This window comes from Taurulus bubalis (genome assembly GCF_910589615.1).
Source record: "Taurulus bubalis genome assembly, chromosome: 14".
NCBI lineage: Eukaryota > Metazoa > Chordata > Actinopteri > Perciformes > Cottidae > Taurulus > Taurulus bubalis.
The window spans coordinates 16,285,533-16,302,499 of record NC_136602.1 but is presented as its reverse complement, the minus strand read 5'-3'; the positions used below and the strand labels follow the sequence as shown (position 1 = coordinate 16,302,499).

General features: G+C 42.8%; 1 protein-coding gene across 1 annotated transcript; it reads left to right on the top strand.

Annotated features, from left to right (window-relative positions):
- Positions 1–1,391: 1,391 nt before the first annotated feature.
- Positions 1,392–16,137, top strand: kcnk12 (potassium channel, subfamily K, member 12; the record flags this gene model as incomplete). Its single annotated transcript, XM_079230011.1, has 2 exons — positions 1,392–1,731; positions 15,245–16,137. 2 exons carry the CDS (start codon positions 1,392–1,394, stop codon positions 16,135–16,137), a joined length of 1,233 nt encoding a protein of 410 aa, XP_079086137.1.
- Between the last annotated feature and the right edge of the window lie 830 nt (positions 16,138–16,967).

Here is a 16,967-nt window from a genome sequence, read left to right as displayed (position 1 = left end):
TGTAAATCAAAAAATGTTCAGCTCAACATGATCTTGCAGCTTTTTAATTGTGAGGATTCGCTCCTTTCCCTAGTTTTATATCAATGTAAACTGTATATATTTTGTCTTTTTAATTGCAGGTCATCAACTCTATTTCCTGACATTTAATAGGTAATTGATTTTTCATATACAATGGAAATAATCTCAGTCCAAAACTTGATGCATTGGTATTAAATTGCCTACCAATAGATGCAATGCATAACATTAACTCCAGCTGCCAGCCAAAACAATATTTATTTCAAGTATGCATCTGCATTCATAATTTATAATCAATTGAAAATATAATTCCAGCAGGAGACATTCTGCTGCATAAGGAGGACTTTCAATTTTAATATTTTAAACTATAATTTCCTAATTGTGAATGTGGAATTGTTTCTTTTAATGAAGCATTTTTCAAACTGTCCTCGGCTCGGTGTTGAAGCTTTTATGAACTTTTTAAGCAGCTTAGTTAAGGAGTGTCCCTTTGTTCCTACATCCGTTCCCACGTTGCAGAAAGTGAGTAACAATCTTTTAGTGAGTCGAGTATCCTCAGTGCGCATGGCACGAGGCAACACAGCTGCACTCAAGTGAACGTGTACATCCTGTTACATGAGGACTCATTAAGGGCGCACAGGGACACTCGTGTACCTCAGCCAACTGAACAACCTAAAAGTCTAATTTGATCTGCAGTCCTTCTTCAACTGTGGCGGGATGCTGTAGTCTCGAGATTTGTAGCGAAGAGTGATCTCACATCTCACCATATGCATATGCATATATACTCTCGGCAATGTGCCACTACAGCGTCCACGTGAAAGCGGATGCAGCTCCGCAGACCATCCCAAGCAAGCCTGGCGATAGATGACTTTATCTAAGAGAGAAGGCTTTCCTGCGGAACGTGAATCAGATGTAACTTGCAGAATTTATCGCGTCATTTGTGGTCTTTCTTACGCGGAGGAACATTTTGGTGCAGGGGACCCAGAGGAGACTACTACTGCTGCTTGCGCTTGCACAAAACGAGCGTTCAGCGCGTCCGATTGGATTCAAGCTGCAGTCCACTTCACGCCAACTGCATTGCTGTGAGAGAGAATGTGTCCATCATGACACAATGCGCCGGCAGCTTTTCTCATGAACTCTTTCGCGGTTCTACAGACTTCCATCCACAAGTGGAGCGTTTTTCTGCCTTCCAGCCACAGATCAAATCACTTCACAACTACAATGGGACAACGTGACTGGCTGAGTAGACGAGATGTTGAAGGTGGAAGTGCAGGGAGAGTGCAAGGCAGCGACTTCCAGAGGACACCTGCAGACGAGTGAATGCCGTCTCCGATGTGGAGCTTTTCGCTGTCCGACGCGCGCGTGGTGCTGAAATTTGGATGATGCCTGGCCAGCGACTGCAAGGCTGCCGCTCCCTGCACCTCAACGAGGACAACGGCCGCTTCGTGCTGCTCGCCGTCCTCATCATACTGTACCTGCTGTGCGGCGCTGCGGTCTTCTCGGCCATAGAGCGGCCGTCGGAGGTGCGGGCTCACGGCCTCTGGCACGGGACGCTCCTCAACTTCAGTGAGACCTTCAACATCAGCCTGCAGGACCTCAACTCCTTCCTGCGGGAGTACGAGGCCGCCATCGCCGCCGGGATCCGGGCTGATGCTCTGAGACCACGATGGGATTTTACAGGGGCTTTTTATTTTGTTGGAACTGTGGTGTCGACTATAGGTGGGTGATCTATGCAGCATTCACTGACCTTTGCGTCCATTTGGTTGCAGCCATGCTGTCCTCTACCTGTTGAAAAACATACATTATTCCACGTAAAACCATGTGTAGCCAAGCACCACATGGTGCCTTACAAATAGCACATGAATCAGCTCGCACTATTAAGTGAGTAATTATTGGATCTATTTAGGAGGTATGGAGGTTAAATACTGAACACATTTGGGACCTACTGCTCCGATAAAGCTACATCAAGACAAATAAGTTGGAGAATGTTTAATGTTAATATGGCCTCTGCTTGTTAAATAATCATATCATTACTGATAGTCTGGACATAAAAAGGAGCTGCTGTCTCTGCAGGCTGCTATCTTTCCACTGGCTTACTTACAGAATAACAGATTACCATTTCTGTTTTTTTTCCAGTCATGTGTTACATTTTGGCTGAGAGGGACTTTGGCAACGGGGCGGCATCTGACTCGCCTGCCAGGAATGGCACACTCATCCCTGGCTATAGGACAGCACCCATGGGTGCAGTCTTTCTTTTTTTGTTGCCACATTTCCATTCAAACCAAAAGGAATGTCAATGAGAAGCCCCGTCTGCTCCCCCTCATTTAACATTTACTCGTGCGATAGGTCAGAAAAGAGCAAGTGTCCCTCGTAGGGCACCCCGAGGGCCGACGGTGTGGTGCACTGCATGCCTTATGGCTCCAACGCCTCGGCCCCTTCCTCACTGGAGGCTAGAGAGGAGCCACAGCATACAGTGAGTGGGTGAGGGAGTGAGTGTGAACGGGTGAACAAGCAAACAGAGACACGCCAGGTAGTCATTTGAGCTGACAGCTGCTGTCTATCCCTGACCTTGCCCTCAACACACACAAACACACACACATATGTACACTGTGATACCTCCGGCGCCTCCTACTAATTGAAAACTGTAGTGAGGAGAGCGATAAGGAAAACTGATGGCTGTACATGGGTTCACAGGGAGAATTGGATCCATACGAGCAGGAAACCTGTCAGGAGTTTATTAACTGTAGACCTGTCATGAGAGCTTTACTGGCTTCTCCACCTCCTGCTCTCAGATACAGAAATGCAGAGCTCTCCGGCAGCCCACTCACTCAGCTCACCCAGTCTCAGGAGGGAACCACAGCAGCTGTGTTTGTGTACTGTGGCATGTTGAAATCCTCTTGTGCTCCAGTTGTCATGTCGAGCAAGATCACAGAAACTGACTCAGCTCGTCGGGTGGAAAATGGAGAAAAGGGTGATGTCGTTCTACAGTAGTTGCTGTTTGCATATGCTTGCATGGATTTCTGTCTTGATTTCCATCTTGCTTTGATCTCCCCCCACCCCTCCCGGGCTCGTGTGCTACTTTTTCTTCATGCTTGTGAGCCGGTGATATAAAAGGGATTTGGGGGCCTCCCCACACAATTCAGAGTGGCATCCCCCTGTGCAATCCAGACACTCCTCCCAAACACGTCCAACCTCAGTGCTGTGGCAGAGGCTTCAAATCAGCAGTAACTCTCCCCTTGAAGCGCCTCCACAATATCACTTTGAAGAATGAAAGTAAAGCCGTGGTCACTTGAGGTGCTTGTTTACACAAAGTTTTGGCAAGATTCACCAGCCATTAGTCCCACACCTTGTGTGCTGTATCCCAATTTCAGGCAACGTTGCAAGAAAACAAAATGTATTGCAGCGTTTTCTAAAGTATAGCGTAAACAACTGCAACAACATCATGCGCACGCTTTCTGATGTTTTTCTTCTTTACATCCTGAGACAGGTTCATTTGTACGTGGTTAACATTTGAAATGTTGCAAAAACAATTGGATGGATAGCCATGAAATTTGGTACAAAACGTTAATTGTTCAACACTGATGTATGACCAAATACCTGCAAAACCAATGACAATCCCATCAGTCTAAGCTGTACTTTGTGTTTAATTCAAATTAGCAACGGTAAGGTGGACAATTGAACACAAACTGCAAACGAGGTCTATTACTACTTGTATACTTTTGTAAAATATCCCAGAGCCGAGAGAAGCTATTTTTATTTGTATGACGTCCTTCCAATGTAAAGTCAATCGGTAACTTTTTGGGTATAGTTGCACTTGCCAATCAATTTTCAAATGGGTGAGAGAATGGGTACCATCATTGAGTCCAGTATCCAGTACATCCATCGATATACATCAACAGTCTTTGTGACCATGTCCGCATACGTGAGTGTCGAGCTCAAAACACCGCTGTGTCTGAACACAGTCTCACAGAATCCGCTAGCGTGGCTGTGGACTCTCCTCTTGTTAAAGCTTTGAAGAGTTTGTATTTGTCTACATCCTACTCTTGGTGTTGTTGTCTTGTCCTACATTTTCAGATGCAGCTTTACTGTTTGCATGCTCCATGAAGAGGGCACAAGAGTCTGCTCTGTAAACAGAATTGCTATTAATAGGAAAGCTATTTCTAACCCCCATGGCTGATTGATAACTGCCAACTGCCAATTAGGACAGCTCTCTGTCGCTGTGTGTGAGTCTGCAGGTCTCACTGTAAGTTGCTACAATTACATTTTTGAGAAATACTTTGTCAGCTTTGAAGTGCTCACAGCGGTAATACTTGTCTGTGGATCAAGTGTACTTAGTGATGGCTCTCTGATGTAAGACTTTAACTTGTTGAGATTGAGTGGGATGGGCCAGTTAGAGCAGTTAGTTGTTCTGTATAATATTCAGGGCTATTTATTCCTGGGGATGGACTCTGTTCTGCCTCTCTTTGCCTCTGGCTGCCACCGTGGCTTCCAGCTCCATCACACTCATAACCACCCACTCAGAGAAGTCACAAAGACAGATAAGGCAAATAGGACAGTTGAACAGACAGTACAATACTGACCCTCATGGAGTTTGCCCTTTAAATGAGGCCTGATTTAACCTTCATGCAGTCCACAACTTGAGGGTACATGTCAGTGGAGTGGAGAGAAGATAAAAATTCTGCTCAACCTGTACAGAGCTGTGCTGCAGCAAGATGACACTTCAACCTCTGATTCTAGGTCAATATTTTCATCAAATTTGCCTCATTAAGCTAATGGCTTTAACTTGTACTGTAATGTGCAGTTTATATTGACGCTAAGAGAGGTGTTAAAGCAACCTTATAATATTTTCTAGGTTGCGGTTCTCGGCATCACATCAGATTGCATTGGAAAATCTCTTAAAGAATTTGCTTAAAGCTGCACCTATCAATATTTATATATTAACAATAGATCAATTGACTATGTGTAGTGTGAAAGGAGTCACTCAAAGTGACACACTTGAAGGGATAAAGAAGTATCACCTAAATCTGCTTTTTTGCTCAGCTCCACAGCACGTTATAGCATTTTTCCGCTCATTGTTCTGGTTTTACAGCCCACAGCTTTACTTTGGTTCAGATATAAAAGCACCAGTATTAAAATGAGACTGTTTCATAACCAGTTGCATAATATTATACAGTATGAACATTATTAACATAATAAACCTATAGCTTTTATGGCAGGTGTTGTTGTGTACACTTCAATGCAGGGGGTTGCTGTAGCTCTTGGGGAGAGTGGTCGTCCTGAAACCACAACGTAGCCGGTTCGATTCCTGATCTCCCCATAGTTGGCATGTTGAAGTGTCCTTGAGCAAGACACTGAACCCCCAGTTGCTCCCCGGACGCCTCACGGCAGCACACTGCTTCGTAATTACCAAGGATGGGTGAAATGCAGAGACCAATTTCCCCAAGGGGATTAATAAAGGATACTTTCTTTCTTTCCTGTGACTGGATTTGTCCTTTTAGTTCTGGATTAAATGGACCGAGTTGGAGGAGGGAGTCCGTCAAGCGGTAGCCTAGTTTGACCTTTGACTATAGCAACGTCATCAGGCTGATACATGTACCGGTTATAACCTCAGATCACAGTGCAAGAGGGGGACTTCCCTTCAAATTGAGCCAAATCTGGGCTGCTAGTGTCAGAGAGAGCACTTTGGAAATGTAAATATAATAGACAGTTAACACTTTACTGTTAAAGCCAAGACACAGTGCCAACATGCATAACTTTGCAGACTTTTTCCAGTTATATGAAGAATCACAAGTTTATGTGCAAAATTTGATTTAATTTTAAAGCTCCCACATCAGGAAAATCTGTGTTACCCCACAGTGAAGATACACCATCTGCTGAATTTGGTGAACCTTGATACCATGTGTCTCACTACAGATGTCACATGTTCAACTGAGGGACTATAGAGTCCTTTTAATGAACAACAAATCAGACCGCAGAAGGCCAGAGAGGACACGCACGTAATTGTTTGTCAGGTTTTGTATTCTCGTTTTTTAATTTTGTAGAGTTAGCATCGATTTGCTGTCATCAAAAAGTAATTATTAATACATTCTAACATTATTTTAAGTTCCTAAAGTGAGTATGTTGTGAGAAAGAAATCATATTTATTGGTAACTGAAGAAAACTGCAAGCTTGTTATGCCACGATCACGAGAAATGATTTGGAAAAATTATAATTGCCCACGTCCTCTCCGTCATTGTGATAGTAAACCATCATAACTGATGGTTTAGTTTAGCGTAATCTTCCTCGTATTCTTGTGCCAATTTAAAAAGTGCTGATTTTGCAGCAGAGTCTCACTGAGGAACACTTGTGAGGCCTATTACACGCTTGTATGACCAGGGCCCATGTATCTGGATGAAACTGCAAATCAAATCTGTTCTCTGTACTTTCCTGCACCTCGTATTTCTCGAGTCTCCGAGGTTCCAAGACAATATCACCTCAGGATGGCAGACCATGCATTTGGCATTTAACCAGTTTGAAATGTCACATGATGGATTCCATGGATTCCTGAAAGGCTGGCTGTGTTTTTGCTTTGATGTCATGCTCGTATTTAGATGAAGCGCTCGGTGCTGCCTCGCTGGGGAAACAAAAAAAAAGCCAACATCTGTGTTGTTGTTGCTGTTGGTGTATGTTATGGGTCTGCTTACAGGAGGTGGGTGGGAAAGGTTTAAAATATGTGTAATCGGATTCGTCGATGTTTGTTGTTTGAACATGTTTGTTCTTGCTGTTTGTCTCTCACTTCAGCACTTTTCAAGCCATATTGCTTCTGTCTAACATCCATCTCTGATAGAAAAATGTACTCGACACCTTGAGGTAAAATCATTAATCAGGACAGTTGTTCTTCAAAGAAGGAACAGTCAGAATCACAACATGATATGTCAATTGCGTATACTGGACTGCTCAATGAATGAGCAGAGAGTTACCTCTTAAATACAGTTAATGATACAATCACAGAAGCTCTCATGACGTCTTCAGATTCGCTTGCATCGGCATGGTCATATGATAACAAGGAACACCACGTTCTTCAAACAGAGACATGTAGGCATCCACAGTCTCAAGAAAGTCACTGTTAAAGCAAATGAATGTTTTAACAGGAGAGTAGGTCAAATGAGAAGCCACAAGCGTTTACACAGTATATGATTAATAATATAACTGTGAAACAGTACTTGTTTAAGAGTAAATAAGTTTTTCTTCTAACTCTCAAATCTAAATAATTCTAATGCACTCAATTATTTGGATCCTTTCATTCAATCATTCACTCATTACGCAGTGTGTTACTGCGGGACAACATTGCAATTATGTTACAAAATAGTCTGGTCATATCACACAAGCAGTACATTACATAATGAGGAGAAGATCACTATAGTTTATTTTACAGAACCATTTGAAGCTGGTCAGTATGACTCTCTCTTCCTTACCCCCTCTCTTCTCTTTAGATCTCCAGGCTGCTCTGTGAAATCATAGACTCAGAGGAAATGTCACTGTTAAAAAAGGAAAACGGAGGACCTTCAGTCACATGAAAGGCACTGGAGGTCTCTTTGGACTGTGTGCAGTCTGGATGCTCAGCACAAAAACTGTGTCCCCAATGAGGAAGTGGAGCCAAACTGCACCACTGCTGCATAGATGTTCCTGAAGACTGTGTCTAAATGAATTGCGTTGCTGTGCAATATAGAAAAAGAATTGTTTGAGATTAACATTGTAGAAAAGGACTATTTGTAAGGCGAAAAGTGATAAACCCACACAGATTCTGCATTTCTGCGTCCTTGAATCATTGTTTAAGTTTACAGCTCACAACCATAGCATGTCTTTAATAAGTGGACATAGTCACCGTAACATTTCTTATTGCTTTGGGGACTGAGTTCGGTATAAGTGACACAAAAGCGGGGAGTATAGCATAACAGAACACTGGAAAATACATTTTTAGAAACCTTTCATGAAATTAAACCACGCTATGAAAGAGTTGTAAGACAAAAAAACGGACAGACCAGACAACGCCTTGGCAGCAACGGGTCAATCCCAAAGTAGCCACGCCCTAAACTAAAGCATACCTTGTGTAATATTGTACTCTAAATGGGACCATCATTTACTAAATGAACAGCATGCTATAAATACAGCATGATTCAGCAGAAGACTTGAAAAATAATTAAGACCATAATTCGTGTTTACAAAAAAAATCTTAATAATTGACAATCACTCACTCTAATTGCCTGACTTCAAAGACGGGAAAATAAAAATATTATTCTCCAGATATCACACAGCTGCTTGAAATACATTTCATTCCATCATTTTCACCCCTCTCCGAGTTTCTCGCCTCACTGGGTGCTTACTGATGTGTATTGTGTATTGTGTAGTGTGTGTGTGTGTGTGTGTGTGTGTGTGTGTGTGTGTGTGTGTGTGTGTGTGCGCGTGCGCGTGTGCGCAGGACAAGCCTGCTGTGAGGGACTGGCTTCAATAAATCCCCATCTTACTTAACTGCGGCTGTACAGGATGGCTGTACACACCTCTGCACTCTGTCACAGCGGGTCATAAATCTGCCCTGACTTGCTAAGGCGCGCATTCGGCTCCGTACAGTAACTCACAGACTTAAACCATCATGGCGAAGTGATACTGAGATCAATTTAGAGGACGCAGCAGAATTGCTGGGCTTCCTCTTCCACACTGATTAGCATTTCACTGATTCTGCTCTTTGCACTGGCCGAGGCGCAGAGACAATAAACTCTGTGTGCTCTTTGCACCCTGCAATCCTCTGCCCTTCATCCTATCAGGGCTAATTTCAACAGACATTTTAAATCATATTCTGGTGTTAATATTTTGACTATCATCAGTTTCTCTGACGAACAAATTTGCACTGGTGCTGACGTCAATGCTGACTCACAGCTATGAGAGTTTTAACTTCCCCCATAAGCAGAAAAGTCCCTCTCTGGGAACTTTTGTATTGGTTGGCAACCTTTGACGCAGTGAAACCCCAGTAAAAAGTGTCGCCATATTTGCAGACAGCCTGCAGAGCCGATTCCACTTCTGCACTAGCAGAACATTTATCTGCATCTTGGGGTCATGTATATAAATAGTTTTCAATGTTAATAAGCTAACAGCAAGTTGTCGAACAGCGTGATTTGGCAGCCGTCCATCTGTCTCATTGTGAGAAGGAGGGGTTCCTTGAGAGCAGAGAGACACAGGAGGACATGCTGCACTATTGTATCTTTAACTGCTTACTTGCGAGCAGCATGCTGAAATAGTAGTAATCACAAAAGATTTGAGATGAATCAACATCCTTTCCCGCCTGCTGATAAAATAACCTTCCTTTCGGTCAAAACAGAGCAAACACAACAGTGTAACAGAGTGACTTATGAGCATGACCTTGAATCTTTAAGATGGTTGGTCATTATGATTGGATTACAAGATGACATCATCCGTGGAGCCTGAGATCAAGGGCTGCATACTAGTGGGAGCCATGGCCATTGCGTAGAACACATCTGCCTTTGAGAGAAATGACAATTCAACACTAGAGCTCGTCTAAAATTGGACTCCATGCAGTTCCAGTCATGTTGGATTTCTCACACAATCTGTTTGGATTAGAGGAAACAGCACTCTTGATCCCTTCCTTTATTTCAGCAAAACCGTGTGAAATTCTCAGTGAACACACACACACACACACACACACACACACACACACACACACACACACACACACACACACACACACACACACACACACACACACACAGGCCACTGTAAAGATCAGCTGCCAGCACAAGAACAGACATACTTCACTAACACTCTTGGACACATTCATTTGGCACACATTTAAATTATTAAATAATGGTTATCCCTAGAAAACTCCACGGAGCTGAAAGCGCCAAAATGTATATATTTTGTCGTCATGCCAGCATCCTCAAACAATTCAGCTACCTCCAGGCTGTTCGCCTCTGGCAGAGTCAGGCTCCTAGTAGGCACATTCAGTTAATTTCTCTGAGGCTATTGCTGTGATTTTGTCTATGTGCTAAGCAAAATCAGGTTTTTGCTTAGCCTTAAATTTCAGGGACTTGTTCTTTCACATTATCAATAAGGAAAAAACATTAAATTAAGTATCGGCCGAGCCTCGAGCATTCATTTCCTGCTGGCATCTGATTTGACTGTTTTCATGTGATGAAACACATGATCTGAAGACGTACAGTACATGTAGTGTGGCTTTACCGTGATACTTACTGTATGAGCACCAAATCTGTATGATCTAATATGGTGAACATGGCTTATCACACTGATCTGAGAGTGATAGTGTTTCAAAGGCTCCACCTGGACAGGTGTGTTGACTTTGTGGAAAAATACAAGAGGGCTTTATGTAGCTAAGCTTTACTCAAATATTGACTCTGCATACAGAGCAAGATACTAGAAAACACAAGGACATTCAGCCTTTCGATCATTCATGGAGCAGCTATTAATCTGATGAGAGAATGACTCCTCTATCGCATGAAAGGACAAAATCTGTGTTACCATTTGACGATGGACAACGAAACCGCATGAATCTTTTCATTTTCATTTTGCTTATTGAAGCCCTGGCTCTTATAAACTGCACAATAGTGGACGCTGTGCATGTCTTTCCAGTTCTTTTTAAACCCTGCAAAGATGAAAAACAGATTGAAAAATGAGGAGAAAAATAATAAATGTTTGGCGCAGATCCAAAGACAATGCAGCATATTCTTTTGACAATAAATCAATGCACATGGCAGAGCCATCAATCCTCTGGGCTCTCTTTGTCAGTGAATTAAGCACTGAGATACAATTTAAAACACTAGACTCAATTCAGTTACGGAGGAGCCAAACGTATCACAAAATCGGAAAAAGAAGGTATTCTTTGTTGTGTGTTACTGCACACATTTGTGTTGCTCTGTAGATGTTGCCCTGTCACTTCTAATGGTGCGCGCCTGAGCTCTCTCGCAATGTATATCTGTTCCGACTTTGCTTTACCAACTTTTACATTTCACCTCAGTCCATTATTTTGAATCGTTGCACAACAAAACACTCATTATCAATGCTTTGACATGCAGAACAGATAAAACATTACCATACCGCCGATGCTGCGTGTGGCTGAGCTGGGTGTGAAGTTCAAAGCCATGTTGTTTTGCTTCTGGGCCAAATAGATATTGTGTGCAGGCTTTAGGTGTTTTATGAATATTACTTTGGCCTTTGTTTACATTGTGCATGCAGTGCACAGACACAACAATATAGCTGCATATCAATGATGAATGTGACCTATTCTATCATCATAGTGTGAGTGTTCCTATTGTTATCCAGTCTGCCAGTAATCCTGGCAGCAACTCAGCAAATGTTGTTGTGATGATGTCTCAGGGCTGGCCATGTTGCTGCTTCCTCAGACCTCCGTCCTCTCCGCAGACCCCCGCCATGCCACTGCATGACAAATTATTTCCTGCTCGTCACAGAAACTCAGTCATCAGAGGGACGTGGCGTTTTCTGCTGCCGCTCCTATCAGGCCAATTTAACTGTATTCCCACTAGTGGGATGCAGCTATTTGACTTGGAGCTTGCGTTTTAAGCTTATTAATTGGGGACATGGGGAGGCCAGAAGAGGCAGAGATTTGAGTTTTGGTTTGCAAAAACAGTCACTTAATGAATCATTGGGTCCATTTCCAGGCCCTCTGGGAGTTGTGTGGGGGATGTTGTTGTCCTCGATGACACACGGGGACCTTCAGCTGTAATACGGCTCAGAGAGACAGGTGAACGTACAGCCTGTCCTTCATTCAGAAACGGGAACAAGTGCTTTTAGTTACCCTTTATTCTCATGTGGGTATCCATTAAGTGCTTTGGCCCTCCTATATATTTCTCTTGTATTGTGCTCTTTTATATTTGTTCTGACTGTCCTTATTTTCCTTAAGCTGAACTCACTCACATTAAGCCGAGTCCTCCAACATGACGGAAATGTGCTCTGCGTCATGATAGTTGGCCTTGTGGGGCCATTTTCCAGAAAAGTGAATCAATGTCTACTTTGTTTTGTGTAATATACTGAAAGTTGTAGATCTTAAACAGGTGTCCTTCGCTCAGAGCGGCTCTTTGGTGTAAAATCAGATGATTGATTACTGTTTAGAGGTGAGTGGTCTACTCAGTGTAGCAAATCAAATGCAGAGACCATCAATACTTCTAATAGCGACACTCTCAGTAATGGGTGCTCTTTGTTTATTTCCCGACATTACTGCACATTAATGGGCCATAGTAATTTGCCTTTGGACTGTAATGGGAGCTGCTTACTTAATTGTGTCAACTCTGCTGAGCACATGGGATTTAAACTTGACCGCTGGAGATAAAAGCTCACCTTAAGCTTCAAATCACTGCAGGTTAGAAAAAATCTGTATTCATCTCCCCCACATTTCATCTTCCCACAGTCTGAACCATTAGAACATTGTTGTCTTCTTCTTCTTCTTCTCTTAAAACTGTCAGGTGGTAATTAATGGATACTAATGGCACTGTTTCCTTCTGGTTGGAGCTCTCGTGTGTGATTATGTGTGCTAGCATCATTAGCCATTAGAGCATAACATCATTGTCGAGTTGAGCATACTGTATTTAATGTTAATGATTAAATATTCTCACTTGGGCTCTGATTTAATTGGATTATCACACATACGATTTCCTGCATTATGAAGTTCTGCTGAATTAAATGACTCATCTTGGCTCGGATGCAATGGAACGATTAAACTAAGGTCAGCAGCAGGATCATTGGTCTGGAACGGAGATTGTGTAACAATTAGGAGTTTTAAATTCTCAAGTCTTTGTGTGAGTAAAGTCACACAGTGTTTGTCTTGAGCTTGCCCTTTGCTTTCTATTATTGTTCTGTTTTCCCTAATGCATCTTGACACAGTAGTCTGGAGTAATGGCTCTGAAATTCTACACCAAATCAATTCCTGGTGCGCTTTTCCTCTCTTAGGTAATTTACTTGGTAATGAGAGAGGGTGCGGAAGACTGTCTCTGTGCGTAATGTAATCTGTTTTCCCTATCATTCAGTTGGGTGAAAAGACTTGGTCTGCTAATTAATTATCCATGAAACACTGAACTAGGATTTCACATCACATCAGACCTTCACCATCACCTTCCTGTCACCCAACTGTCCCTCAATGACTGTGTCTTGAACTTTGTCACTCTCTTTGACAAAACCAGATAATTCCGCATCTGGTGTACCGTATAAGCCAACACACGTGTATCTCTGTGTCTGTAAGTCCATAAGTGTGTGTACATGTGTGGATATGTGGGGGTGATATTCCCACTTGTCTCTATAAAACAATCTGTATCTATCAGTGTTGATCTAAATGACCTGGCGTGTCAACAGCAAAGCCACAGGAGAGTGGTTTTCAGGGCGAGAGATAAGGTCAAAAAAGCCATTTTGGGTATCATAAAGGAAGTATTGTCTAGATATTGATGTCATTTATTATCTCACATAGATGGTTACCGACGGGTTGCTGGAAAAGGGGGGAAAAGCGCTGCCCTAATGCTCTGAGAAGACTGAAATGGAGGATAGCCATGATGGAACAATCAATTAACCTTGGCCTGGAAGTGAACTGTTTGATATTTCAGCACGATTTGATTTGTTGACAAATATGCCATCTGCTATTCTGTGGATAAAGGGAATGGAACTGTGTGTGTGTGTGTGTGTGTGTGTGTGTGTGTGTGTGTGTGTGTGTGTGTGTGTGTGTGTGTGTGTGTGTGTGCGTGTGTGCGTGCGTGCCTGTGTGTGTGTTTAAAGGGTGTGTGCTTGCATTGGCCCTGGGATAAAAGTATGAGTGCTGTGTGTGTTTGTGTTTTACCAGTCTTGTGGGGACATAAATCTAACGTAAATCATTACATTTTAGGATGAAGACTTGGGTTTAGGTCAAGTTATGGTTAAGGTTAAGGTTAAGGTTAAAATAAAGATTACGGTTAGGGTAAGTGATAGGATTAAACTGGTAGCCGCCATAGTCAATGTAATATCCCCATAAATCATGAAAACACGACTGTGTTATAACCAGATGCGGTGCTGAAAAAATTCATAACACAATTTGATCTTAAAGAGGAAACAATATTGTGCACAAATACCAAGATGCCCTTTAAAATTAAATTGAGAAGTGCTCCTTCAACATGAGTCCTTAAACAGCCTGTCCTCTCGTAACCCCTTCCTCAACTTGAACACTCAGTCTAATTGATTAAGAAATCAGAAGATAGCAGGAAACCAAATCACACAGCAGAGAGAGAAATTTTTTTCAGAAGGCTTACCTAAGCTTTTTCCTGGCATCCTCCTCCCCTCAATGTCCTTGTTATTTTTTAGTTTCCTGAATAAATGATGATAACATTAGACACAATTAAATCTATGCATTCATCAAAAGATGTTTTGTTTGTCTATGTGCACCCAGGTTTCAGAAGCCAACAATACAATTTGCACCCAGGCAGAATAGCCAGAATTGTTTTTATCTTTTTACACCAGGGTGTATATAGCATGTCAGAAACAAGCACCCAGATGTCTGGAGCCAACAATGCTATTTGCACACTAATACTGTATGTGAATACGTAACCTACTGTAGGCTTTGTATATTTTACCTAAACCTATCCATGTAGTTTTTTTGCCTAAACTAAACCAAATTGCAACTGAAAACTGAAAGATCCTAATAATAATTCAAACAAATGAATAATAAGTCAATTAAGTGTGCAAGTAGGCTTTTCACAAGTTTCAAATCTCACTTTCTTGGGTGAAAGTTATCCTCCACGATCTTTTCCCTCAACATACGCTGTCACTCGTTGTACTACTTTATAATATCTCTCTCGCTCTCTCGCTCTCTCTCTTTCCCCTTATTAACTGTCCACTTCACAACATTCAACTTAATTTGCAATGGAAAACATTGTTTTTTGTAATGATCCCATAGTCACTTTTTTATCGTCCTCTCTGTGCATTACAATTACTTAACATAGTCTCATCCTCCAGAGAAAGCTCACAGTCTTGTGTCAGCATCATAACAAATCATGATGCAGTATTTTCTGCACATTACTTTTGCACTCAATCCTCTCTACATTTAAAATTAAGGTTGTTCTGCTTTCAGGCATCGCTCCACTTGTTTCAATATCAAATATTTAACTTATTTCGCGGAATCTGAAGTCGTCCTTGAGGGGAAATGTGGCCTCAGTTCAGGGACTAAGTGTCTGATATCTCTCTTCTGTCTCCGCAGGTTTTGGGATGACAACGCCTGTGACAGTGGCAGGCAAGGTGTTCCTGATCTTTTATGGGCTTCTGGGCTGTGCGGCCACCATCCTCTTCTTTAACCTCTTCCTGGAGCGCATCATCACACTGCTGGCCGTGGTGATGAAGGCTGTGAGGGAGCGGCGAATCAGGAACAGTGGTATACTCCCGCCAGGCATTCGCCATGACTTCTCTGCCTACTCCCTCCCCGGCTGGAAGCCCTCCGTGTACCACGTGATGCTGATTCTCGGACTGTCAGCCATCACCATCTCCTGCTGTGCGTCAGCCATGTACACCCCCGTGGAGGGCTGGGCTTACTTAGACTCACTCTACTTCTGCTTTGTCACCTTCAGCACCATCGGATTTGGGGATTTTGTCAGCAGCCAGGGCGCGGCTTACGAATACCAAAGCCTTTACAGGGTGGCCAACTTCTTCTTCATGCTCATGGGAGTGTGTTGTATCTACTCGCTCTTCAATGTCATCTCTATTGTCATCAAGCAGGTGCTCAACTGGATTCTGGAGAAAATGAGCTGCTTGTTTTGCCAGCGCTGCAATAGGGCCAACGTCCTCCTGGGCAGACGCAATGCCATCCGCCCGGGCACTAAGGGTCGCCAGAGTCGACTTGGCCAGCCACCCAACTCAGATGGACCTTGTGATAGCGATACTGAGGGACGCAGACTATCAGGGGAGATGATCTCTATGAAAGACTTGGCCGCCTCTAACAAGGTGTCGCTGGCCATCATGCAGAAGCAGCTGTCTGAGTCGGCCAACGGGTATCCCAGGACAGTCTGTGGCAGCTCACGCCATAATGGTTTCTCTGGGGGGGTTGGCGCACTCGGTATCTTGAACAACAGGCTGGCAGAGACGAGTAACTCCAGATAGAAGACACGGACAGACAGGAAGTATGGGATCTCTTGATTCTCCTACTGTGAAACAAATGCTGAGGTTTATGCCCATGGAAAAAATACAAGGCTTCTGAGAAGGATTGGCAATGTAACTTATTGTGCATGACACATGATTTTTTGGATACTTTTGGTTGGAATTACAAGACTGTGGAGATAATAAAGGTAATGATGATAATGGTTTCAGTGATTTGATGATGATGATGGCATGAAGAGAGAACGACAAAGTCAACAAAAAAACGTCTGGAAGCTTGGGGACCATCCATCAACCATTACATTAACCTCAAACCCAACCCAGAACAAATCACTGAAATGTCAGTTATTCTGCAGAGGTCCATTATATATGCTCTAAATCAGACTTATACAACTGAAATGTAATGTAAAAGAGCCAAGGGAGGTATACAATGCAATGTTCATTGTTTTGGGCCGGTTTATTTAAATGTAGATATTGAATGCTGATATGAAGTGTATTCACTGAATGACATGGCACTTACTGATCTATGCATTATACTTCTCATGCATTTTTGCATCATTTCTTGACCTTCCATCGATTGTGCAAACCCCAATTTTTTTTTGACATGAGTCGAGTTTTACCCTCAGGTGATCGATTTCATTGCTGAGGGCATTAGAGTTTAGCTAAGCATGGCTGTGATGTAGCTGATTTCGACAGGGCGAGGGGTGAGAGGTGGTTCTACAGTCTACTACACTAATGGGCTACAAAGAGTAATTTCCCATTGCTCAAGATGGAGAAGGGAGCAGAGTTGAAAAATTAAAATCCATTTCTCACGAGAGAGAAAATGGCCTTCTTAT